Source organism: Aspergillus fischeri, genomic scaffold (assembly GCF_000149645.3).
Source record: "Aspergillus fischeri NRRL 181 1099437636264 genomic scaffold, whole genome shotgun sequence".
Lineage (NCBI taxonomy): Eukaryota > Fungi > Ascomycota > Eurotiomycetes > Eurotiales > Aspergillaceae > Aspergillus > Aspergillus fischeri.
Window position 1 is genome coordinate 5,672,954 of NW_001509762.1, and position 25,809 is coordinate 5,698,762.

Genomic DNA, 25,809 nt, shown 5'->3' on the forward strand with positions numbered 1-25,809 from the left:
CACCCACGCCATTGAAAACCCCGCTTTGGCTGTCGAAAGGACGATTTTAGAAGAGATGTCTGTCTTGTCACTGTCATTTCGATTTCCAGAAGCTCTCGCAAGGGACTCCCAGGTAGACATATGATGAATCGGCTACATATGATCTGGATGCTCAACAATCCGGTTCTTGCAAGCACCCTGCTGCCACCAACATCATTCTATGCCAACAAAAAAAATACCCAATTACTTTTGTCGCATTCGCTCATGAAACCAATTTACCGCAAAAAGGAAGTATCCCGCCATGATTCAGTAGTCATCCTACCCAAATTGAGCGAGCTCGTGGCCAATCCTACGAGGATCTTAGGAAGACAATTCCATAGGCGCAACACTTTGCAAAGCTCAATAACACAATAAACGATCACAGATGGAAACTCATTCCAAGCTTATTTATGCTTGACAGATTGGATGGAGTTTGGTGGTTGTTGCAATGATCCTCCATCCTTACGTAGCCCACTCTGGCAATGACTCTGTTCCGAGGAGGGGTACAGAGAAGTCTGGACAAGCGCAGATCATGAAACGAGGCAACAATTGGGCCTTGTCGCTTGCTTGGCTGTGGTGGCTACCCTTGTCGCATTCATCATCACTTAATTTGACTTGATAGTGACTGAAAGAAAGAACCGGACTCTTACCCTTGACTAAGTCCTTTCTCTCGCCTCTTCTGCTACGAATAGATAAATGCAGATCGATCCATGCGCTATCCCCATCGGAGCATTGATAGAGTCGTCCGATGCTCATTAGGGAACATCAAGCGCTGAAGCGCTTGAGACCGAAATAGTCAATCGCCTTATAGTTTCAAGTCGAAGACATTCTCTAGATATCCCATGGTTGAATAAATGTTGTCATGATGTAGACAAAATGATAGACCCCTCCGTGTGAATCCGTCTGGTGATAACTTATCCTGAGCTATCCTATTTCGCTCACGAGCACCGACCGGTGCTTTTCTATTTACCAGTCAGATCGCCATGCTGGAAAGATACTCCCCTTCTCCTCAATCAATAGTAGTTGGACAGGATGGGGGGGAGCATCTGGGTGTCATTCGACGTGGCCGCGGTGAGGATGTGCCAGCCAACGAATCGACAGCCACTCAAATGGATCCCATCCGTCTTGTTCCTTTCTGCTCACCCCATAAATCCAACCAGTCATGCAAAGGACTGAAAGGACAATGAAAGGTTTAACTCAGAAGAACCCTGATGATACCGAGTCGTAGGAGAGAGTGCGACTGAGAGTCAGATAACTTGGTCGCTTCCTTTGCGCCAGTATCCGATTTCGAGGCGAATCCATCAGTCCGACTCTATCGTCATGGTCAATGCTGGGTAACAACATCGAATTTTGTGCATTTGTCCCTCTACATATTATCATTGGAAGGTAGCGACTCGTAAATAGCCATATCTATAGCACTATATCTTTCGCAGTGACTTTCTGATAATAGACGGTCTTGCGCATCCAGTTTGCGACGAACAACCCACAGCGCAATGCGACTCAAAAATAAGAACATACGAAATAACAGAATAGGTTCACTCAATAACAGAAATAGTTTTCGCATGTAAAAACATGAAATAGATTCATCCTCCATGGCATTCTTGTATTGAATTCGTGGATTACCGGCGAACGCAGGTCACCGACCCCAATGCCCATTTTCGCTTTAGGTGAAACCATCGTACACTCGCACCCACTTCTTCTCTCTTCTTCAACCGCTGATCTCGAAACCCAACCAGTTCACTCAACTTCGTTCGACACTTGCTTTCGATCCATCTATAGGTTTACAGGTGAGTCCCGATCTTCATCGTCTACTTTGAGTGTTATTTGCAATCATTCCGTTCCCCCCATTATCCGACTCTTCCTCTCCTGATTCATCCACCTGTCGGATGCCACCGCTGACATACAGCCCAAGCGCTTCTTTGTAGACGACTCATCCACCATCCATCTACTGCGACATTCGACTACGGCCATCGCCTTCATCGTTCGTTGCCTCTAGAACCGCTAGATGTGTGCGATCCTCGATGAATAAGTTTGACTCGTGATAGGTGTGTCATTGATACTGTCCATCCTCTTCCGAGAGACCCTGGGCTTCTTCCCTCTCCTCCAAGTCTGCACTCATCAAGATTCGAACTCGAACTGGGTATCGCTAAAATTTCAAGCGAATGCCTTCTTCAGTCATTCATAATTTTTCTTGATGGCTTCTTTTGAGTGAATTGTGCTGACCCATATGGTATGTTTCCTTCAGGTTCTCAACCGGTTTTTCCCTTTTCCAGTCGCTGTCGGCTCTTGCGACTTGGGCCCCCCTCACCTCCATCCAACCACGATACCCTTCGCCATCAATCATAGCGTACAACGATCGCGGGTGATCTATCTTCTAAATAAACCCTTCTGGTTCCTTCGTCGTGGTAGGTTTGGACGGAATTTGCCCATACTCTCGTCTCCCTCCTCCTGCCTTTCTCTGCCCCCACTACCCTCACCATCTGGACGGGCTCTCCCACATCAGGTCGAACAGCCGATTGATACAAATCTCTCGATGTAGCAATAGGGTGGTACCTGTTCTCTCTACATCATGCAGGCTGCCTATCACGAACAGTCCTCGCCTCATGGGGAGCCCTCCGCCTATACCGAACATATGGCTCAGGACCAGACCCACAAGGCCCCCATCCCCAAGAACGTTGCCTTTGAGCTTTTGCTTGACGAAAATTCCAAAGTGCGGGCTCGGATACCCATGCGGGTACAGATATATCCTCATGATACGACGGATTCAATCGTGACTACAGTCAAGAATTTCTATGGCATCTATGACGGTGCCGCCAGTGGTGTCAGCTTTGAGGATGAAAATGGCATCACCCTCATCGCAAGGTATGAAAATCTACGGAATAACATGACCGTCTATGTGCGGGTGATTCCCGTTCAGGCATACTCGGAAGGTTACGGGGATCGTTATTATGGCATCCCAATAGAGGGTCGCAAACGTCCCAGCCTTGGCGAGCCTTTCCAGATGGGGCCGGCTATGCAGCCGGCGCAGGTCTTGGAGCATAATCAACCGCCATCCAGGCCTAACTCCAGACTTGCTCGCAAGCGCAGCATGTCACCTTCCTGTAGAAGCCGTCGGAGCGCCTCTCAGAATAAGCAGCTCTCCAGAGCTGGCAACAAGAGCAGGGGTTCCAGCACTCATGGCAGCTTTCATGATGACGGAGCCTCCGGCTACAGTGACAGCGAAGGCGGCTATGGCTCCGTCTCTGGTACGAAGAAAGCCCGCAGCGAGCAGTTTGGTAGCTCAGATATTAGCATGGAAAATATACTCCATGACGGTCGCCGGAAGCGACCCAAATTTGAAAGCTCGGTAAGACAGCTGAAAATGCCTGCTTCTTGACTTCCTCTTGCCAATGCGACCACACTTGCTAATTCGATCTTTTCTTCTCAGGAATTGCCCTTGTTTGTTCCTCCTCAGGTCCCTCTGACAACCTCCACCTCATCGGTCTCCCCTCAACGTCGATCAGTCGGCCAAGAAGGGGCAATCTCGCCATTCGCTCGGCCCAACCAACGCCCTTACAATCAACAACAGCCACTGCCATCTCCACAAAGCTATGGCCACACTGAGCAGACATATACAATGAGTTCCGCTCAAACCCCCATGTACGCCACTCCGGCGATGCCTGACCATGGTCATCGTCTGCGCGACCGCGCTACCGCACAGTCGTCTGGACAGTACAGCAACGCCGGCGGCCGGTATAATGGTCCAGGTGTCCTTCCAACTCCTGATCCCACCATTGCTAGCTGCATATCTGATGAGGACGTTGCAATGCAGCTGATCCGGCTGGGAGACGCTTCGAATTTCTCTCATGGTCGAACATCGGCGTCTACATTGGACGATGCCTTCAGCGGTGCTGCTGACGCTGCTTCCTCCACCGGCGCCACGAGCGATGGTGAAGACTACAGTGAGGATGACGATGATTTGCCGGCGCGGTCTAGACAGAAGCTCGATTCGAGCCCAATGCTTCCCCCTGGCACCACTAAACGCACTCACAAGCGCCTTGACGATATCCTGCCCAGTTTCGACAGCTCCGACGGCAGCTACGACGGTATGGACGAGGACTACCAACATGAAGAGCTTAATGACAGTCTAGTCAAGAGCGAGCTGGACGAAGATTCACTCTACAGAGAGTCTACACCTAAGCCGAAGAAGGCTAAGACTCGGCCGACCAGTACGGCTTCCACCAAACCGCGTGTGTCCAAGACAGCGCCCCCGCGCCAGGGCAAGAGTGGAAAAACTTCTTCGACCGCGGTGGCTCGTAAGGTCAAGTCGACGACCACTGTGGTGAGTCAGAAGGCTGCTCCCCCGTCGCAGATCGTTAGCCCTACCCCTGCTCGCAAGGCCTCTACATCCTCCGTCAACGGTCAAACTCAGCTTGCGGCGGACGAAGAGGACCTTTCAACCAAGCCACGCTGTCAGCGATGCCGCAAGAGCAAGAAGGGCTGTGATCGCCAGCGACCTTGTGGTCGGTGCAAGGATGCCGGTATTGGTCTCGAAGGCTGCATTAGTGAAGACGAGGGAAACGGTCGCAAAGGTCGTTATGGTCGCCATATGGGCGTACCAGTTAAGAAAACCCTTGACGCGACCTCCCCCGCAAGCAATGAGTCCCAATTGATCGCCACTATGGCTATGCCTTCCTCATCCGCTATAGCAGACAAGAACAAAAAGCGCAAGCGTTAGTGCATGTGTTCTTGCATGCAATCACCGTCTTCGTTCATGGCATCTCATTCTTTTCGGACCATCTGCATCTGTCTTGGACAGCAACAAAGCGCTTGGATGATGTTGCTCTCCACGTGCTATCTTCTATGAACCCCTTCAACAACAAGAGGATCTAACTCTCCCGTCTCTCATTCACCGACATATTTCCGCTCCCTTATAACTTGAATCCTCCAATGCTTTACCGCAAATACGATACGAACACCTACATACCAGGTCCTATAGAACAACCCTCGAAAAGTGAATCACTGCGCGGACTCGGTACTGGATATTCAACCATTGAGTCGACAACGGTTTTTACCGTATCCGTGCTACGAGCGCTAGCGCTCCTTACATTCTCTCCATCTCGCAGTCCGTGTCCTGTTGCCATCTGCGTTTTAAGTCTCTGCTGTTTATCATGGATAGTCTAGCGATTGAACTGAGCGGGTTGATTATCTAGCTTTGTTTTATCTTTTGGCGTTCGTGTGCTTCATTCTACTGCAGACACCTTGGCTCAAGGGTTACCTCCACTCATTTATCTACACTGAAGTGCGTTCTGACAAGTTATGTCTGTTCAGTTTTTGTTTTTATTTACTTCACCTGCCTTGCCGGATTTGAACTTCAGCTGGAGTGTGAGGTCTAGTGTAGTTGAGTAAGGAATATATATTGTTTGCTTTTAGACCTGATTCAAGATAGCTTTAATTCGTAGGAGCGGCTTCCGAAACATCGAACTCTTGTTATAGTCCTAACTATTCAGCCAGGAATATTCTTCTTCAAAGAATCTTGCAGTATATGCTTAATTATCAATGCGCGTGAGTCCTCGTACGGATATAGTCGGCAGCTCATCTGAATCTCATATTGCCGTATTCGGACTAGTGGTGGTTGTCAACTCCGCATGCAAGCGCTAGACGCGCGCTTCTTTTTTTTCCCGCTCAGACTTGGATCATTTTACTCATCTTCCAGACTCCACAAACAAGCTCACCAGCACGCTCATTCTCGCAGTTTCAATTCTGAATTTCTTTTCTTTATCAATATACTTTCTATTAATAAGAAATTTTAGGGGAAACACCTGGATCCTCGTTTTGGTGCTTGATCAATGTACTGATTCCTCCGTTCTCTCCCTCCGTTGAAGCACACACCTCGTGCGCGCCAGATCCGCTGAGCAATCATGCCTCCCAAATCCGTCCGTCGAGGCGCAGCAGCAGCAGCAGGAGGAGGAGGAACAGCTCCGCGACAAACCACCGGCGAAGCCACATCAAACACTCCTACTGGATCCGCCGCATCCACACCCCAACGGTCCACAGCAGCCGGTACACCGTCCACAGCAGCCGGTACACCGTCCACACGAGCACCCGTGCAGCGCCTGCAGACTCTGAAAAAGCGCACACCCTCCGGAAGCATCGGACCCGCCGCGAGAACTCCCGCGGCGACAACGCCAGGAATTGGAGAGCCGGCGAAGCCGACACTGAAATACAAGCCTCGCGCTGTGGGACGGCGCAGCAAAGAGGAGCGAGATGCGATTGAGAAGCTTGAGGCGGAGCGGAATCGGGAGCGATTGGCTGAGGTGGCAGCCATGAGGCGGGGACGGGGAAATTTGCAGCGAGGCAGGGGAGGTCCCGGTCGAGGACGCGGGGGCCCTGGGGGTCCGTTTGGAGGCGGGCGACGAGGCCGTGGTGGGCGGTTTGAACCGGATTCGCGAGCGTCGTCTATGTCGCGGAGTCGGTCGGTTATCGATATAGCTAGTGGTTCCGCTAGTCGCCATGTATCCTCGGACGAGAGTGATACGGAGACTATACTTCCCATTGACCAGATCGAGGTCGATAGCGATGAGGAGTTGGATGATGTCGCGGATAGTAAGAAGGGAAAGGTTCCCTTGCGGTATGCGAACCGGGAGAAGGGCCTTCGGCCAGTTCGTGTTGAGCGCCGTGAGCACGAGGAACGGGTGGTCAGTGTCAACATGGAGTCGAGCACGAGTAAACCAGCCGAAGCTGAAACCAAGGCTGAGGATGAAGTGGAGGAAGTTCGTGCGAAGAAGACGAGGCCCGAAGACGATTCTCTCTTCGTGCGGGACGACGATGTGATTGAGCCTCAGGTGAAGGAGGAACCTGTTGATGAAGACCATACAATGACTGATGCCGTTCCCCATGTCGGTGAAGCAACACACGATGATGGCTTTCTTCCAGCGCAAAAGGTCAAAGTCCGCAGACGACTAAGTCCCAAGACTCCCGAGCCGGAACCAGCACCCGCGCCTGCACCTCCGTCGAAACCTCCTGTGGCAAAAGATCCGAGAAGCTTGCTGCGTACAAAGGAAGATATTGAGGAATATGAGAGACATGCCAAGGACCTTGCGGCCATACTGGAACTACTTTCCGTGGAGCCCAAAGAATCGAGGGCAGAGCGATCGGAGCCGGCTGAAGCGGCGGAGGTCTCAACAGAAGCACCCGAAACGGCAGTGAGTGACAAAGAGAAAGAAGACAAGGCCGAGGATGCCGAGGAGGACGAGACCAAGGATAAACTGGCGGGTCAGCTGTTCCTTATGCAGTTCCCTCCCATGACACCCAATCTTATCGTCCCGGGCACTGGCGGCAGCACGGAGGAAGCTGCTACGGAAGAAACGCAGGCTGTCCCCGGAGCCACACGACCAGGCGAAGCCGCCGTCAAGCTCGAGAGCGGCGAATTGGAGATTCTGGACGGAGCGGACAGGACCACAAGCAAACAGCCGTCCAAGATCCTCACCGCGGCGGACTGGCAGCTTCGCGCCGGACGAGTCGGGAAGCTGAACGTTCACAAATCGGGCCGAGTCACGATGGACTGGGGCGGGATCAGCTTCGAGCTCGACCGGGCTACATCGGTCGACTTCCTCCAGGAGGCTCTCATCGTCTCGGCGCCGGAAGAGGGCATCCCAGAGGAAGAGAACCGGGTATGGGCCATGGGGCAGCTCAGTGGCAAGTTTACTGTCACGCCTGACTGGGAGAAGATGCTTTAGACGGGGATTTTGGCGCAACAAGAAAGCATTAGACACTGTCTGCGATTGCCATGGCTATGTCTACGAACATCTTTGTTTTTTTGGGCTTGACTGTGTGCATAGGGTAGCGATTTTTAGAACATGTACAATGCATGATTACGGCCGTTGGAGTTTCAAAAGCTTTAGCTAAACATGGGAGGTAGTCAACGGGAGACTGAACCCGAAATCCTCTGCATCAGAACAGGATGATTACCAGACAAGCAAGCAGTAGCAGGGTGAAGAACGGGATTCTATGCTAGTAAATCCGATTCTATAGACGTGCATGTTCATTTCCACTAGGGCCGATTGGCTGGAGTCTGATTTACTTCGCTATCACAAGGACAGTACGCATACTAATCAGTGATATCGCCGGTCTATCGACCTTAATGGCATCTCCATATTTCTGCTATTTATGGAAAGGTGATAGTGATACGAAGGCAAGCGAACTTACTGGAATTGACCGGAAGTGTGACCACCTGCAGCCATGCAGATAGTCGAATACCTTATTCTTCTACTTGTAGTTCCGATAGGAAGCGTGACATAAATAAACTTCGTGCCTATCGACCAAGCCAATATTGTGGAGGACAGTATAGATACCCTCTTGCCTGGCTGTATCTACTGTTATATCTCTTGATGCCTAATTGCAGTGACGATTCATGACTTCTATATATGGCGAGATGACGGCAGATACATTTTTACATCACACAGGCGTGGACCCTCCGGCAGCCCTGACTGGTCGCTTTTCTGCCTTGGCATGAAACCAATGGGGAATAGACCCGCAGCCACCGTCGCAGAACTAACCCCTGCCTCACGCACCTTGATTGGCTGCAAATTGCTGATAAGCTTCTCAAGTCTTGCACGAGGTAACGATCGGCTACTACTAGTCCCAGACCGTGCTGACACGGCTGGTAGCAACCAATGGGAAAGCAGGGAAATTGAAGCCTCGCAGTGATCAACCCCACCTATCGAAAAACCCCCACCCCCCTTTAGGTGAGCGTGCGTAAATGCTAATTTCGAATTTAATTAAAGGTGGACGGATATTGTGGTTCTGGGCCTCTCATTTTTCATTTGAGTGGTTTTAGTTTTGTCCCTTGTCCGCCTCCTGGACGACTGCTTGCTGCTCCTTTGTTTTCGCGCGTTTCCTTGATTTTCTTCTCTTTCTTCCCTTCGTCAGTCTTCAGCTGTCTGATCTGCCTTCAAAAAGTTCTGATCCCCTTGTGTGTGCGTGTCGGTTGGGATCTGTTGCTCTTCATTTGAGTGTCGTCTCTTCTCCCCCACCGTCTCAAGTTTCGATCGCCCGTTCAGGAGACGCAGGTCGCTCGTTTAGTACATAGTGTCTCCTGAGCTCTAACCACAGGCGTGAATCTCGACAACGACCTCGTTCACCAAGTCAACCTGAGATTCGATCCTGTTTTCCAGCCTTCCAGCCGATTGTCACCGTGTGGACTTGTCGTCTCCTGAAACAGCATCAGCAGCAGGTCAGGAGCAGCGACTATCGCTAGGCTTACCGAACGTCGACACACCTGTACCGCTCAACCAACCCACCAAAAGTCACAATCAATATGAAAATATCCAACATCGTGCTCTGTCTCGTCCCGTCTGTGGCTCTGGCAGCCGAGTTCGAGCAAAAGCCTGCCGTTGCTCTCACACCCTCAGCACATAACCTACCCTCCGCTTCTTCGCCAGAACTTACCACGCCCTCGAGTATTGAAGACCTGCAAAGTGACCAACGGATCTACGATCAGTCCGGGAATGATATCACTTCAAGTCCGGACTACCCTGTTGTGGCAGTCATCTCCAGTAAACAGAGGGTACCAATACCTGTCTTTGAAGGTCAACCATCTGAACCCGCCCACGGATCTATCGAACTGCGCTCATTGGAAGCGTCATCTGGATCGACCAAGTCGCTGAGAGCACGGAGTGAAGGCACACTCGGGCAAACACCTTGGATCGGTATGGCCATTGGGTTAACTTGTACGGCCTTGGCCGCGGTGATGCTTGGGTGACTGAATCCACGATTACGGTTTCTTCTATACATACAGCAGACTTCCCTGCTTTGTGCTGGACATTATGAGCACTCCTGCATTATCGGAGTTTTGTTTTCTCTTCTTTCCCGGATCTGAGCTGTCCGATGATTTGGCTCGTTTGCGACAAGCGTCGCATACATTCGCCGCGGCCTGCGGGAGCCTCCTTCAAAAACGAGGCGCGCATCCATGGCCTATGTTCTTGATTTTTCTATATTTTCTTCTTTTTCACTTGCATTGACATACCCTCACTCGATATAGACTGGGTTGCCGATCTTATTGGCGGAACGTGTACATGATACCTTATATTGCTCTTCTTGTGGTTATAACCAGGCGTCTTTTTCTTTTTTTCTCTCCTGATGGATATTGATATGGCTGATTGCAGGTGTGAAGACAACCAATGATGTACCTACTACTACTACTTAATTCTGCCATCAAGGCATGATTACAATGATGATAGCTAATATCACTTGACATCTCGTCCAATCATTTCACTTACCAAAACGGGGTTTCCGGTTCTTTGTTTGCTTCATCATCCAAAATACGAGAAAGAGGCTGAGCTGCAGATCGACAGCCAGCCAGCCTTATTCTCCTCTAACCTCCACAGACAGCTCTCTCCCATCTACTCTTTTCGCAATCGCGCCCAAAACCATCCCATATTTATAAACCCACATAACAAACAGCAAGCCATCAGGTCGTCGGTCCTCAAAAAACAAATGTCCACACCAAACAACACGCCCCCATACACACCCATGCCCTCCCTCGGCCACGAGCTAGGCGTCATGTTCGGTTTTATCGTCGCTTGTTTGCTAATCATGGCAGTATACATCTATTTCTGGCGGGGTATGGCAATCAATCAATCCCACCCACCGTTCCCCACATTCCATACTCCATACCCCACGTGTGTGTTCCCAATCAGAAGAGAATCTGGCTAATAAATATCAATGAAGCTGCGGACCGCCGCGACAAGCAGCGTGATAAGGATCGGCAGAGGGAGCTTGCTCAGCGGGCGTTTCGGTATGAGCGTTTCCGGGTGGGAGGTCCGCGGGACAAGATGCATAGGGAGATTGGGGCGCCGGGAGGAGCTGGAGGTACGGAGATGAGATGAGGGGTATAGCTTATGATTCTGATGGAGTTATGTTGTGTTTGTAGAAATGGGATAATGGGTGGAAAAAGGTGTACGGTTTGGTTGGTCTATGACGAGGGCGTTGATGGTAGGAGTTACTTATATGGTCAATTTTAATGGGATATTCTGTCTGTCTACCATGCTTTGATGCGGTGCGATGCCACTTTATCTGAACGCGGTCAATACCGCTGCTAGGACCCTGCAACTGCGCCTACTACTTGCCAATAGCAAGAAACAAGCGGTCTCCGATATCCCCCACCCCAGGCACAATCATCCCCCGCTCATCGCACTGCTCGTCGACGGCGCCCACCCACACCTCCACGCCCTCTGACCAGCACTCGGCCGCACGACGAAGCCCCGGTTTCGAACCGAGCACGCTGAGCATGATCACCCGCTGCACGCCCCATTCGCGGAGGAGCTGGATGGCGGCCTCGGCCGTGGCGCCGGTCGCGATGATGGGGTCGAGCAGGATGGCGAGGGTGGCGGCGGTGGAATTGGTAGGGGAGTCGGGGCGCAGGAAGGGGAGGTTGTTGTAGTATTCGACTGGTTGGAGAGTGAACTTGTCACGGAAGAGGCCGAGGTGGTAGATGGGGACGGTGGTAGGGAGGAGGTTGTTGATAGCTTGAGCATGGTTCAGCAGCAGTTCGCAGTACGTCCATGGACAAGAGAAAACATAGGGATACCCTCAATCATGCCCAATCCTGATCGGAGAATAGGCACCAAGGCCACGTTAGCTGGGTCAATTGTCTTCGTCTCATACTCAATGCCCAGCGGGGTTTTGTCCTGTGGTAGGGAGTCAGATTAAATTGTTTTGCGGTATTGGAGCTCCTGATCAGGAAGAATAACCACCTTTGCACCACTGGCAACCTTCAACCCGGCAGCAAAGGCCTCAACCCCTAGAATGGTTGCAATATCATGCACCAGACTGCGAGTCTCGCGAGGAGAGGTGGAATGCGACCGGAGCTGGGAGAGCTTGGCCTGGAGGCAGGGATGGGAGGAAACATGGACATTGGAGGGGAGCGTCATCTTAGATTCGAATGATAGTTATTGTGAGATGCAAAAGTGAAGCAGATAAAGAAGAGGGATTCGAGGAAGGGATGAAGAGGGGATAGAGAGGGGCTGATGAGTTGTATCGCTGTAGCAGTTTTGGATGAGCTGCACAGTTAAGCATGCCGCAGGAAGAAACAGCTGCTTAGCCCCTTTCATCCGCTCCTCTTCATCTCCCCTTTATTCCTCACTATCTCTTCTTCTCTATGGAGTATATCTCTGTTGACATGCCAACGATATGGATCAATGACATCTTGAGGTCTTATCAGACATCTCCATGGAGTATCTCTCTCTGATAAGAACAGACCCACCACTCTCTTTGCACCTCCGTCACCAGTCTCTCCGGTTCTCTTGGCATTGGGCGTACTCATCAAGGGCTTGAAAAAGCGTCATCCTCATGCAGCAATCGTCCCAAGACCAGCCCGCTGGTCTCTCTGAAAGTACTGCTCTACCTCCTACGCCCTCAGACCCTCCTCAGCGTCAGTCCTGGTCATCCACCGGCTACGCGCTGCCTCCCACCACCGAAAAGCCTCCCTCGGCTCCCATCGAACCTACACCCGCAAAGCGTACTCCCACCATACAACCGCTCTCCAAACATGCCACTCACCTCTTCACACTTTCATACCTCGTCTTCTTCTCCATCTTCGGCACCCTGGCCAGGCTGGGCCTGCAAGCGCTCACCTTCTATCCCGGCGCGCCCGTCATAACCGGCGTCCTATGGCCCAACGTGGGCGGCTCCCTCCTGATGGGCTTCTTCCTTGAAGACAAGAATCTCTTCCGCGAAGAATGGGGTCAACCGCCCCCTCATAGCCCCAGCGAAGCCAGCGACGCTGCGCGCCAATACGCACAGAACCATAAATCGGTCAAGAAGACCATCCCGCTCTACATCGGCCTCACCACCGGCTTCTGCGGCAGCTTCACCTCCTTCTCCTCCTTCATCCGCGACGTCTTCCTCGCCCTGACAAACGACCTCCCCGACCCATCCGTCTCATCAATAACTTCCCGAAATGGCGGTTACAGCTTCATGGCCCTCCTCGCCGTCCTCCTCACCACCGTCGCCCTCAGCCTCTCAGCACTCATCTGCGGCGCCCACCTCGCCCTCGCCTTCGACCGCTTCACTCCTTCCTTCCCCTTCCGTCTCACCCGCCGCGTCCTCGACCCGCTCTTCGTCCTGCTGGGCTGGGGCTGCTGGCTCGGCGCCGTCTTCCTAGCTATCTGGCCACCGGATCGCTCCGCCAGCACCAACGCCCCAGACACCTGGCGCGGGCGCGCCGTTTTCGCCATCGTCTTCGCCCCGCTCGGCTGTCTCCTGCGGTACTATCTTTCGGTATACCTCAACCCGCGCGTGCCCGCGTTCCCGCTGGGGACTTTCACCGTGAATATCTTCGGCACGATCGTGCTGGCCATGTGCTTTGATCTGCAGCGGGTGGACGGGATCGGGACTGTGATTGAGGCAGATGCGCGCTCGGCGCCGTATGCGATCCTCACGAGTTGTCAGGTGCTCCAGGGCGTCATAGATGGCTTTTGTGGCTGCGCGACGACGGTGAGTACCTGGGTGGCGGAGCTGAATGGGCTCAGTCGACGGCGACAGGCGTATGTGTACGGTGTGGGAAGCGTCGCCGTTGCACTGGGGTTTTTCGTGGTGATCGTGGGCTCGCTCGGTTGGACTCGGAGTTTTGTCGACCCTGTTTGTACATAATTAAACCATCGGCGGCTCTTTTTGTATATATTCATTCAGATCTTCTCCGCATATCTAATCAAGACTGTCCACTCTTACGATAGGCTTCTACGCAGACTCAAGGGTATCCCCGCTAAACGATGTATTTCTTTTTGCACGGAAATTACTTATAGTACAGGGTACTACGACGATAGAGCATGTCCAAGATCAAGGAAGTCAACAAACGAATAAACATTAACGCAGGCAGAAAGCCAAAATGCACAAACGCAAACATGCAAGCGCAGAAATGAAGAACGACTCGACATAGAGAGGAGAGACGCGAAAAGACATCAACAATGCTGCGGGGATGGCGTAAACACATAACGATTCAGAACGGTTCTAACTCAGCACAGGCATTAAAAATCCAAAAAAAAGGGTGGTCAAAAGAATAGAAAGTAATAATAATCAATAGTGGGTCGAAGGAGTGACTTGAAGAGAAAGGTGAGAATAAAAAGGAGGCCAATGAAGTATATAACGAACAAGGTATCAATATGGTCCAGGGACAAATCAAATCGGCAGATTGACCACAAACATGCTGATGCGCACTAGGAATTAAGGGTTCTTCGAACGAAAATGTCGAAAACAACAACTCCACCGAGTGCTAAGAGGGAGAACACACAGGACCAGCCGGGTGTCGAGATGTTGCCTGGGACAAACAACCCATTAAAAACAAAAAGCAAAAAATGACCACACCGGACTCCTGTGAGCTCTTGCCAAAACCAACAGGATGAACCATGATAAATGCAAGAGAAAGACACCTCAACTGAGGAGAAGAGCAAAAGCAAAACAAAATCAGAAAAAGCACAAAACCAACAGAGTAGTATATCAGTCGGGAATCACCAGCAAGGAGCATTATGCGGCAGTTCAGATCATCGCATTCCGTCGTTGAAGAACACACGTTGCCGCCCACCTGCTGCGAATTCCTTCCCGACCCCGAGTTCCGAAATTCAGCCAGTATCCAAATTGATGTAGAATGAGTGCCCAGTAATGAGAGTATACGCAATAAAAAACGAGGAATGCAGAAAGGAAGTGAAGACCGCAATATGTAAGATATACTGTCGGTACACTGAATTGAGTCCCAATGTTGCTGTTGAGACTAGTAGGCAGTCCCAACACTAGCAAGTGTCTTGGTTGGCATTGGATGAATCGGCTGATCCTTGGCAACGCGCAACGAGTCTTCATAGCCGATCAAGGCTTGAGCATGAAGTTTGAACGATTCCCCCATGAGCTTGGTGATTCTAAACACGATGTTAGCAATCAACTCTTTACACCCGTCGAATAGAGAACAACTTACCCCCAGACTACCACGCCGTCCAGGATGTTACCCCATACACGGGCCACGGTGGAGCTGAGTTTACCAAAAGCGTCAACGGCGTCGTCGTCAAACAGATTCCGGACCTTGTTGTAGATGGCCAGCTCAGCCTCGGTCGCGGGCTCTTCGTCGTGTTCCAGGCGATAGAGCCAGAGACTGAGGATGACCATCAGATCCAAGCCGCAGAGCGGATGCTCGACACTCCAATTTGTTGCCGACGTCTTGGCAACCCAATTGATGCCTTGGACTGCTGCAATCTCGATGCACTCGAAACATGACTGGATCACCTTGTTCATCTCCCCAGACCGCTTCACCTTCTCACGGGCCACTGTCATCGCAGCAGCAACCTCGTAGGAAGAATGGTAGCGCAAGGCTTCCTGGATTGACTTGAGGTCAACCTCTAGGCGAGCACGCGTGTTACGATAGACAGCCATCGAGTTGAAGATCAATGGGTGTCCGTTCTGAGGCGTGCTCAGAGGCACGACGATCGTCTCTGGTTCGCAAACTTCCAGAGAACTCTCCCATGTCTCCAGCGCAAGGCGGAGCTTGTACTCAGTGACCACGTCCTGAAGAGCTTCAAAAGTCCTCTTGTGGTTCCACACCTGTAAGAAAAGGGCGTTAATCAAGACCCGAGTGGCAAAGGCACTGTAACGCGTCTGTTCGCCCTGGAAAAGACAGTCGTGAGCTTCCCGGACGGTAAGTGTGCTGGCAGAGGACAGGCTCCGACGCCAGGCCTCGTCGTCATTGACGTCCAGGTTCCACATCGACTCAGAGGACGGCAGCTCGAGATTGTCGAATTCGTCGAAGCTCATTGCTGGGGTGTGGTTGAATGTCAGAGTGAGCATGCCGAAGAAGATGTAGACGGCGTAGTAAGTCCGACGGCAGGACTCGTCCTCGATCCATTCCTCTCTAGTTGGTTGACGGCCCTCGCGAGCTTCCGTTCTGACCTTCAATTGATAACGGTTTCCAGCAACCATGTTGGCGAGCAAGCTCTTGATCGAGCAGGTCCACTCGAGACCTTTGGGATCACCACTCCAGCTCTCAAAAATCATGTTCAACAGAGTGCTTTGCATGGACCACAGTGGACATTTTCTCGAATCGAAATTCTCCTTGTGTTGCAAGAATTGGTTCACGAGCATCTTGGATCCGACGTGGAGCATGAATGCGTGTTCGCGCTCGAACATGTACAGAGCACCAATGGAAAGAACGGCCAGCAACAACGGAGGGGAAGCCATGGTGGGCTTGAACGACTCCTGATGCAAGAATGGCAGATGGTGATGGTACAGGTTGAAGTACGTTGTCAGGTACCTGTTCAGAGCAGCAGTCGAGGGAAGCTGGAAAGTCTCCGGAAGCGCACCCAAGGAGTCGGCATTTCTGATGCGCTCCACAACCATATTCCGCTCCATGTCATTCGCGATCTGGGGGGCCTTGGGCAGTGTCAGAGCCTGGCTAGGTCCAGGGGACCTCCGGTAGTTTACGGGACTGACAGGGCCTGTCATTGAGGGGAATGGTGAGAGCGCGTTAGGTGTGGAATTTCCGGACATCGGAAGCGAGCTGACAAGGGAGTGGAGCGAAGGCGCAAGAGTGTCGCCTCGATCCAGTACGTTTGGCAGCTGACGCAAGTCCGATCCATTGCCTTGGCTGACGAAAGTAGGGTTCATCATGTGGTGCTTCATGTCGGCAGGAGAAACCAATGTATCCCAGGGCATCTGAGGAAGAGTCGCGTTGCCAGACAGGTATGCGGAGGAAGGCTCCATTAACGAACCCCGACCGGGCGAAAAAGAGCGGTCGGATTCAGCACGATCGTGGACCTGACCAGTTGCGGCGGCTGCGGCCTTATGTTGGAAATCTGTCATCAACATGGCTGCGGCTTCAAGGTCGACCATACCGTCACTGCTTGCCTCAAGCTGTTCTAATGTGGTAGGATCAATTGTGATCGAGGGCTTGGATGGAGCAGGTGCAGGGGAGGACTTCTGAACACCTGCGCCTCCACGACGACGTCCCTCAGCAACAAGAGGTATCCCACCATCTTTGGCGTGAACAGTACGATCATGGCGGAGGAGAAGATCTCGACGAACGAAAGTACTCCGGCATTTCAAACATTTAAAGGGTCTCTCTTTGGTATCTGCGCGACAAGAAATCAGTCGACGTTCAACAGAAAGATAAAGTTTGGTCGCGGATTCGGTCCTCCCCGCATCAAGGTCAACGGGAGGGAAATGACTTACGTGAGCGTTCATGTCTACTACGATGTTCACTTCGGCTGAATGCACGATTGCAGAATTGGCATTTGTATTTCTTCTCTGGGACGGTAGTCTTCTTGGCCGGCGTGTTGCTGGCCTGGTTGGATGCTGCTGGAGCCATGTCGGAAGAGACGGGGCAGCCGGAAAGCAGGACCACGAGTTCCTTCTCAGCAAAGTAGAAGCGGCGAGGAAGACTGCGGTATCGTGCCTTTTGTGAGTTCGCTCCGGTTCTGTAGGCGGGTTGACGACAAGAAATCGATTTGATGTCTGATCATTCCTTGGGCGGGGAGGTAAATGGTTGTGCGAAAGTTGATTTCGGAAGGGGTTCCAGCCACAGGCGGACCAAGAGGGGGGAAATGTCAGACGGAGAGAGACTCGACAATAATAGAGAAGAAGTATAAAAGAAGAAGAGAAACGGTTGATCCACACAAACCGTGTTAGAAAATATGTTGAATGACTTGGGAAAGGGAGGAAGAGAGGAGGGGGGAGGTAAGAGGGAAAAGGAAGAGAGGGAGGAGGGGGAATGTTGATGGATGAGGAGAAAAAAAGAGGGAGAGGAAATAAGCAAGTTGCGAGAAGAGGTAGAAGAAGAAGAGTGGGAAAGTTTCTGGGAGGAGGGTCTGGGTTCTGAAAGGGAGCGAGCGAGGGGTGGTGGACTGGTGGTAGACTGACTGGTAGGAGGGGGAAGAGGTGCACCATAGAGGGGGCCAAGAAAGCGAGAGTGGGAAACGGGCTGCCAGGTCGTGTGCAGAAGAAGCTGATGGGAGATTCGGACGATCGCTGGATCGCAACAGTGAGGCGGGTCTTACAGTAGCCCAGTCTAAGGCTCTAAGCAGCAAAGCAGGGGCTCCAAACGGGATTCACGGAGCGGACTCAGTATGGAGTAGTGCCAGGACAACCACGCACTAGGAGTTCTTTTGCCACTGCCAGAATCCGTGTCGGCCTATCAGAAATTTTGGAAAATACCATTCTGACTAACGGCATGGCTAACTATACGCTTTTAGGTTAGACTTAACACGTCCATCCATGTCCTCTGAGCCAAGTACTACGGTAATTCGTACTCTTGAATAATACAAACAAAAACATACAGAAATACTTCCCCGACGCGCTATGTTACAGACAGGGAAGCTCTCTCTCAAAAGACACTTCTCTGGACCATCTGTCCCAAAGGGGCCAAAGCCGAGTGAGCCACAGTGGCCGTCAAGTGCTAAAGTGCCATCCCGTCAACCCGGTTCAACCGGGGTTTTCGCTTGACTTGGCATACAGAGACGACATCCACGCTATCACCAGCACCTTCTGTACCCACTGTCGCACATATCATCAGAGACATCATCATCATCCCCGTCTTCCATATCTTGGCGCTATTATTGTGACCACAGAGTTACGTTCTTGATCTTTCCTGTACCTCTCTGAATGTAGTAGAAACTGCCTAGCTCAAAAGTCGAACAGCACAGAGTGTTGGGCAGCTGCATTAACATGAACTTGGTATTGATTGTTTGCAAATTGGTGGAGTTGCAAGTATGACCAGTAGCATTCTCCTTATCTAATAACAATTCTGTTCCTCTTCCAACGATCCGATTGGTATAATGTAGATAATGGTGCATATCTGACAATAGGTGGATATATCATCCCTGCCCAGCCCCTTTCCTGATGATACCTTGACTTGTTTCTGCAAATGCAAGATCTATCTATCTGCTAAATATTGGATCTGTAGCTGCATTGTGGGCTAAATCGATCTAGCTGCTTCATTTCGGTCCATGGAGGAGAATGATCGATCCCCTTCATCGAGAGTCTGACCGCAATGTGGGCTGTTTTGTTGGTATGACGGGTACAGGTGGGGTACAAATCGCTTCATAGAACCATACTCCTCCGATTTGTATTGTTGTGTACCTCTCTATCTACGGGGAACCTATCCCTATCATCCCTCTCCTGATAAAATGGTCCTCTTGATCGTGGTCGGGGACTGATAAGACAACCTGGCTTTTTCAACTACTTCTTATTCCATAATGCTTCGTGGAGTTGATTGGGACCTACTACATCCATCATCAAGTGTCGTAAATATGGAGTAACTACTCCGTAGTAAGTGAGACTACTCTAACCTCCGTAGGAACCTAGGCATCTAGGCAGTAATCACACGCACCTTAGCCCCTCCAGACAACAAAGCCGGAAGCCGAAGGCCCCTCGTCAAGCGCCCCCCTTGGCCCCTCCAGAACTAGCAAGGATTCCTCAGCGACCATCAAAATGCCACAACCACAAAAGCAAAGCAACTGGTCTCACATCTCCCTATCAGTAGTATTCATAGTCTTGTTCCTTTCATTTCCACCAAAATTCCTTCCAGACAAGCTAAAGTTCTAACAATGTTACTGGTTGTTGCTGCGCACTCATATTTGATTATTTCTATATTATTATTATTATTATTATTATTATTATTATTATTATTATTTTCTGGACTATCACTTCATTTTTTGCAATCGCGGATTGAAAGGGGGAAACAAAGACACCCCTCCAAAACCCGCCACCCACTTATCAAGTGATTACCCCTCGGTCCCCTCCTGTCCTCGTCTTCCCCTCTATCAAGATATGGAAGTCTTGGGGGAAAGATGTATGCTAATTGTCTGACTTGCTCAGCCCCTCCTTTGCAACCATGGTTACGAGTGTAACCAGCCTCAAGTGATCAAGACATCAGACATTCGGTACTTGGTAATCAACAAGGAACAAGATTTTAAGTGTCTTTCTCCTTGCCCACTGAACTGCGCCTTCATTGCCAACATCGATGCACTAGTGGCTTATACTAAGGTAGTGTTCAATAAATAAATGATTCTAGTTTGTTGATCGTCGTTTGATCGAGCCTACTGTTGTTCGAGACCCGTGGTCTGTCACTATGACGAACAGTACTCATCCATTTCCAGGAACAGATATCAAGTCTCAGTAAGACTGGTATGTACTGTTATCCCACCAAACGCATGGCTGTCATATCGTCAAAGGATATAGAGAATCGAGTATTTGGTTTGAAGTCGCCCACGACATGAGCCGTTGATAATTATTCTCCTAGAAGTGCACACATAGATCTGGCTTCGCTCAAATGGGAATTCGTGGCTGAAAGATCATATCTTGACGATAGTTACAGCTCACACAGGATGTCCTCTACCCCCACAACCGCAAGGTCTAAGAAGTGGTGTGTTGTACAGATACTCCATGGCGACTCATTCAGGAGCTGTTCAGTGGTCACCTGCCCCAAAACTAGATAGACAGCGAAGCAAATTGCAGCATCACACTGGACGAATATAGAACAAACCACACATCTCTCTGTTTTTGAAACTTGCAGTTGTCGGGCTGGTGAGGACCATGGCAGGCATGCAAACATACCTTACAAATTCAAAAAAGAGGTCCTTTCTCCTTATGATGGAGACTTGAATAGTTAAAGCCCCATTAGGATGCAAGTCTGCATCATAACTACATAAACTGTTTATTGTTTAATTCTGGTGCTTGCTGCGCCCAAACTCAAGAGGCAGCAACTCCCTAAATCTGTACCTTGTTGTATCATCCTTGCCCTCTGCATAAGTGGCATGGGGCGGCATGCATCTTCGAAAACTGTGGCTGCCTGCGCTTACCAGCCTCACTCGGAGACGCGCTCTCATTCCGGTTCCACATCTAAAAATGAGGACGCCCTAGCGATACATACGACGTACCGCGTATGTGTAAAGACATTACGCAGCTGATAGATGCCTATTATTTTGTTTCCATGTTTGACATCGTAGTCGCATATCTTCAGTAAGTTCAGTTTGCCCCTCTGTCTGCCCCTCCATAGAGGGCTATGGCCATACCCCGCATGATCTTTGGCGTCCGCCGGGTTCTCAGGTAGGAACCATGGATGCAACGATGGACAGCTGGAGCTGTTTGGAATTGGGTCTCGCTAACAGGATACTAATCATGTGACTTCTTAGATCAATAACACCATGCGGTTATTGCTGCTACTGAACGCATGTCACAAGCAAGTCAGAGACAACCCTCAGAGGTGGAAGGGATTCCCGTAAAATCCCGAAGATTCTTGGTGGGCCTCTGTCTAAGTCACAAATACGGAGTAGAGAGGTACACACTGCGCCAAAATCTGGAGTTACTAGGGTAACTCACATGACCCGCTTCGATAATCTATTACCCTATTGGGAAAATACGCGACTACGAACTCCATACCTTGCTGGCTGGGTCTCAGATATCAATGCGCGTCTCTCGATCCTGGCAATATCAATCATAGACATGGATTGAAGGGTTTAAGAAAGATGCACAGATCATTATAAGCGAGACCATCTATCTGAGATTACTATTATGCAATTATGCAGCATACTTTCACCCCAATAGGACTCCAGACCGTCGTTCTGCGCGTCATCCTCTCCTTCACGGTACTCAACCTGCAGGAAACAAAGTATTTCGTTCACACCGCCCTCGTCTTGTCTGGCCAGGCAAGTTCCAAGAGAGCGGTGAGCCGCAGAGCTTACGCTTTTCAGTAAGACACATGGGAAGAGAGACGGCCTGGCAGGAGAAACTGGACTTTACTCTCTAATTCGTAGCTCGCAGTTGTACTCCCTCGTTGGCTGGGATCTCTCCGATCCACTGTGCACCGCCATGCAGCGGTCCGTTCCATATCAACATCCTATCAGTGGCGAGTCCGCTCTTCAGGAGACAGGCGATGGCTTCAACGGATCCAGCGTAGCCCGCAGATCGAAGAATTCTGACTCCTTCATGAAAGGCTTTCAGAAGGCTCAACTGACTCGAGTCCGGTGAAACCGTCTCAGTCTCAACTTGACTGAGGACTTGCTCTTTGGGATCAGAGTTTAAGGGCGAGGACAAAAACTGCAGCCTGTAGATGGATACTCCGTAGCTAATGCACTATCGTTCCAGACGGCTCTAACAACTGAAACACCAGCAGTCCCAATAGGTTCTGCGTAAACTATAAACCATTTTTATCCAATCTATATGAAAATTGGAATAGATCTTTGAAAGTGCTGCTTCAAACTCCCAGTCTATAGAATTTCTGGATGGTATGCCCCTCCATAAATGACAATAATGATAGCGGTAGTTGATCTATCCACCGCATCAATCAATAACCTACTACGCGTGTCTGCTGACTACCAGTACTTATGATCCCATTATTGTTCTCCACTAGGTACCGTTGCAGGAAGCGAGGAACAGCTTCCCCGGGGCCCATTTCCCAAGCTAAAGGTAGTGGGCATCGGTAGCGTCGTAAGTCGTCTTGGCTGAACTAGATATGTCCCGACCCTGCGTACCGCGTTGCTGTCCTTGTTCTGTCCAGTGTACCGCTACTTTGACTTCTGTCGGGGACTTCCCGAAATAGCCATTACTTTGGAGTCGGTGAAGCCTGACAGGGACAGAGTTGGAGATGAACAACTGTCGTATCGCTATTCGTTTCGATTGCTTCTACTCTGTACAGTTTGGCCGTTAGATGGCTAGTAGACGACAGCGAAATACATAATTTCCACTGCCCAGTTTCGCTTACAGAGTACAACTGGCTGAGTTCGACTGGATCAACTGGCAGATAGACTTTCCATTCTGCGTTTGCACTTCCTTAGACAGTCACACGAAGACAGCCATGATAATCTCATGTTCTAGACCGTTTCTTCGGTCTTGATGTCTTTGCTTCTTTCTTGAATTTCTCCTTTGCTCGAGGTGGATCGATCTCCATTGTGTGTTTTCGCTTAACGAGGGCTCGAGTCTAGCAGTTCTTCAGAATTAGCGAATGAAGTCGATCTCATGCTCAACATGATTGCGGTGTGTGATATGACTCGCTTATCATCTTATGGGGCTGCGAGGCTCATTTTGGAGCAGGTTGTCCTAGGCTCGTAATGGCCTTCAAGGTGAGAGGGGCTTAAACATACTGTCAATATTGCAATTTGTCCCAACTCAAAGTCCACAAAGAACTATAGAATCGCGTCTAGTCCATTCAGCCGGGCCCGGCTTGGTACAAGATTTCCGGTCGATATCTTAATGGTACCGTAGGGGCGAGTTTGTTCCATGGTACTCTTCCGTAGCGGGTGTCTGAACCGCAACTGTCAACTGGATGCGTAAATGGATATCCAAACAACATGTCAACTCCAAGTCTCCATCAGAGTTCTACAGTCTTTTTGATGTCGCATTGTAGGATTTACTAGAAGTGGATACAGAGGTTCAGGCTACCTATGCTTAAAGCAGTCACAAGTCATACTCTGTATTTACATAGGTAGAGTACCGCTCAGTAGTAGATAGTACAGATACTACTGGTGCAAGGATATATTCACAAATCCACCCAAACTAAATCGCAATCTTTGTCCAGTAACATACTTACGCTGATCTAGACTATCCTCCATTACCGCTATGTAGGTATACGCTACCCAGAACTCCAACAGGCGGTGTCGCATATGGACTGTACCTGCGCCTGCACCTAGACGCAGAATGCCAGGATCGGCTACAGATGCATTTGTTGAGATCATGATGAGTGGTCACCGCCTCTTCTGTCCCTGAGTAGGTCAGTGAGAGGCTTGTAGTTCAGCCGCTCAACCGCATAAATATGAGATCATTGTAGACGCCGAAATCAACCAACGTCTGACACCGATGTAAGGTTCTTACCTGCCTATTTTGTCCATCCTTGGGTCGAGGTCTGACTGATGATGTATTCCAACAACATGCATACCTTGCGCACCTCCAGACGGGACGGCACATAGTGTATTCTGTATTCTTCTGGAAACCGAAAGAAACCCAAGACAGAAGTACGAATACAGAATACGGTCACTGACGACCATCCTAGGCTCCGGTAGGCTAGCACTTCATCCCTGGACGCTGTAAAACCCCAGCACCAAGAAGCCGGATCCCCTTAATCAAAAAATCCAAGACGATGAAAAGCATGGAAGGATAGAAAACCCTCCACCACCCCACTGCAACATATCTGATTGGATCCAAGAAGCCTTCTGGAAGACTCACGAAGCCAGGTCTCAGGTCTGACTCTGCGACATCAGCGTGGCTTACCGGATTAGCATCCGCTTCCCGCTGTCCCAGCTGGTTGGATGACTGGGAAAAAGGGGGAGGGGCAGAAGTCGATACAGGATGGCCCGGCTAAGCTAGTGGTCTCGTTCTTTAGACTACATATTGCTTTTTTCGGGGTCCAAAATTCTGGGCTTCTGGACTCGTAAGTGGCCGCCAGTTTGACTTTTATTACGAACGGCAGTACGGAGTACAAAGTATCCATCCAGACCAGACGACCAGGGATTCTGCATCGACAGATTCGACGGTCTGTCATAAAGAAGAAACGAATCAGTGGGCGGCTTGCGCAAAACACAAACTCTGAGAGCCACAATGGGAACCCGGGGGATTGGTCCGATTGCAAGATGCAGCAGGGGAGCGGGATGCTTGCATTATGATTTGCCTTCCTTGCTTTTCATGTTCTTGTTTCGGTCTGGTTTTTGCCATTTTTGACACGGTACGGAGTATAGATCCAAAGGATCGATCTGTACTTCCTGGCGATGAGACCCAGAGAGGATAAACCCTACTTCCATGCTAGCCCATGTTTCTGAATTAATAGATAGAAACATCATGGTTAGCGGACTTTATTTGCAGACCATCGGTCTACTACTAAGTGAGAGTATTGATTGTGCTGTAGCTGATCTATTGTGCTGGGAAACCCTCCAATTGCAACTTGGTCAAGAAGATAATATTCCATTGAATCATTGCACGAGAAGTCAATGTAGAAAGCCATGGCCATATGAGAAGGCCTCCTATTCTAAAATAGACGACTTGGTGTAACTAAACCACTCCACATGCTAATTTTCACCCTCTTGCGCTATGCTTAAGATACCCTGGGGGTAATTACGCTGTCATTCAACGCACTGTATTGAAGGGGAGTATGGAAGTAGTCAATCTTTAGAAGTATTGAATTGCACTGCAAACTTTCAAACTGAGAGCAGATATCATGCCCGTTGATTGAACTACATCGTAGGGGTTGACATGAAGTTTGACCTGGACGAAGCCTTCCGTCATAGATGCATCGATATCGTGGTATCCGTCCTCTTGAGCGAAGGTAGTGGCCAATGTAAATAAATTGTCTCGGTACGTCGTTGATGCAGCAGAAATAGCTCCTCAAGCTTGAGGGTCCTCAATATCTACCTGACCTAGCAGTTCCATCATGGCTCTCGTCTTGCCTGGCTCGCGGAGCATTGGCGAACACTCGGTTATAATGAAAGAACGCCGCAGATTTTTCATTCAGGAACATATCTTTATGAGGGCGAGAAATATATATCCCTGTAGATCCCCTTTGGCAGCATGAACCGCGCCCTGATATGCCGCCTCCCCAGACATGGCTTATGGTTCAGTAGCTCTTGTTCTGATCAATGTGTGTGTCTCGATCAGATTGGTTTTTGGGATAGTTTATCAGAAAAGCGCATTTCAGTCTGAGAGAGCAGTTATGATAGGGAGAGTGCCATTAATTGAAGCTGATGTAATCAAGGGCTGTTTTTATGCCATCATGCACTCAAGGAGCTGACAAGAATCCGAGGTTTCTATATGCATATTGCCTCAGAATTCTGATTAATACTGGTTGGTAGAGGG

The 25,809-nt window shown here is 50.2% G+C and overlaps 8 protein-coding genes across 8 annotated transcripts, besides 3 other annotated features; 6 read left to right on the forward strand and 2 right to left on the reverse strand.

The window, feature by feature from the left end:
- Positions 1-2,587: 2,587 nt before the first annotated feature.
- On the forward strand, positions 2,588-4,735 carry NFIA_091420 (putative C6 finger domain protein; the record flags this gene model as incomplete). Its single annotated transcript, XM_001261079.1, has 2 exons — positions 2,588-3,364; positions 3,446-4,735. 2 exons carry the CDS (start codon positions 2,588-2,590, stop codon positions 4,733-4,735), a joined length of 2,067 nt encoding a protein of 688 aa, XP_001261080.1.
- Positions 4,736-5,918: 1,183 nt separating this feature from the next.
- NFIA_091430 (putative DNA-directed RNA polymerase III RPC4) lies at positions 5,919-7,736 on the forward strand (the record flags this gene model as incomplete). Its single annotated transcript, XM_001261080.1, has 1 exon — positions 5,919-7,736. The coding sequence occupies one exon, from the start codon at positions 5,919-5,921 to the stop codon at positions 7,734-7,736; it is 1,818 nt and encodes a 605-aa protein (XP_001261081.1).
- Positions 6,047-6,094: a microsatellite.
- A 1,580-nt stretch (positions 7,737-9,316) lies between the features above and the next one.
- Positions 9,317-9,665, forward strand: NFIA_091440 (uncharacterized protein; the record flags this gene model as incomplete). The annotated part of the gene is made up of 2 exons (XM_001261081.1): positions 9,317-9,498; positions 9,563-9,665. 2 exons carry the CDS (start codon positions 9,317-9,319, stop codon positions 9,663-9,665), a joined length of 285 nt encoding a protein of 94 aa, XP_001261082.1.
- An 829-nt stretch (positions 9,666-10,494) lies between these two features.
- Positions 10,495-10,886, forward strand: NFIA_091450 (uncharacterized protein; the record flags this gene model as incomplete). Its single annotated transcript, XM_001261082.1, has 2 exons — positions 10,495-10,621; positions 10,729-10,886. 2 exons carry the CDS (start codon positions 10,495-10,497, stop codon positions 10,884-10,886), a joined length of 285 nt encoding a protein of 94 aa, XP_001261083.1.
- A 232-nt stretch (positions 10,887-11,118) lies between these two features.
- On the reverse strand, positions 11,119-11,930 carry NFIA_091460 (uracil phosphoribosyltransferase; the record flags this gene model as incomplete). The annotated part of the gene is made up of 3 exons (XM_001261083.1): positions 11,119-11,525; positions 11,588-11,687; positions 11,754-11,930. The coding sequence occupies 3 exons, from the start codon at positions 11,928-11,930 to the stop codon at positions 11,119-11,121; spliced, it is 684 nt and encodes a 227-aa protein (XP_001261084.1).
- A 418-nt stretch (positions 11,931-12,348) lies between these two features.
- Positions 12,349-13,650, forward strand: NFIA_091470 (CrcB-like protein; the record flags this gene model as incomplete). The annotated part of the gene is made up of 1 exon (XM_001261084.1): positions 12,349-13,650. The coding sequence occupies one exon, from the start codon at positions 12,349-12,351 to the stop codon at positions 13,648-13,650; it is 1,302 nt and encodes a 433-aa protein (XP_001261085.1).
- Positions 13,651-14,764: 1,114 nt separating this feature from the next.
- Positions 14,765-17,341, reverse strand: NFIA_091480 (C2H2-type zinc finger protein; the record flags this gene model as incomplete). The annotated part of the gene is made up of 3 exons (XM_001261085.1): positions 14,765-14,906; positions 14,963-17,105; positions 17,206-17,341. 3 exons carry the CDS (start codon positions 17,339-17,341, stop codon positions 14,765-14,767), a joined length of 2,421 nt encoding a protein of 806 aa, XP_001261086.1.
- Positions 17,342-19,620: 2,279 nt separating this feature from the next.
- Positions 19,621-19,662: a microsatellite.
- Positions 19,621-19,663: a microsatellite.
- A 1,888-nt stretch (positions 19,664-21,551) lies between these two features.
- On the forward strand, positions 21,552-21,999 carry NFIA_091490 (uncharacterized protein; the record flags this gene model as incomplete). Its single annotated transcript, XM_001261086.1, has 2 exons — positions 21,552-21,721; positions 21,786-21,999. The coding sequence occupies 2 exons, from the start codon at positions 21,552-21,554 to the stop codon at positions 21,997-21,999; spliced, it is 384 nt and encodes a 127-aa protein (XP_001261087.1).
- Positions 22,000-25,809: the final 3,810 nt, after the last annotated feature.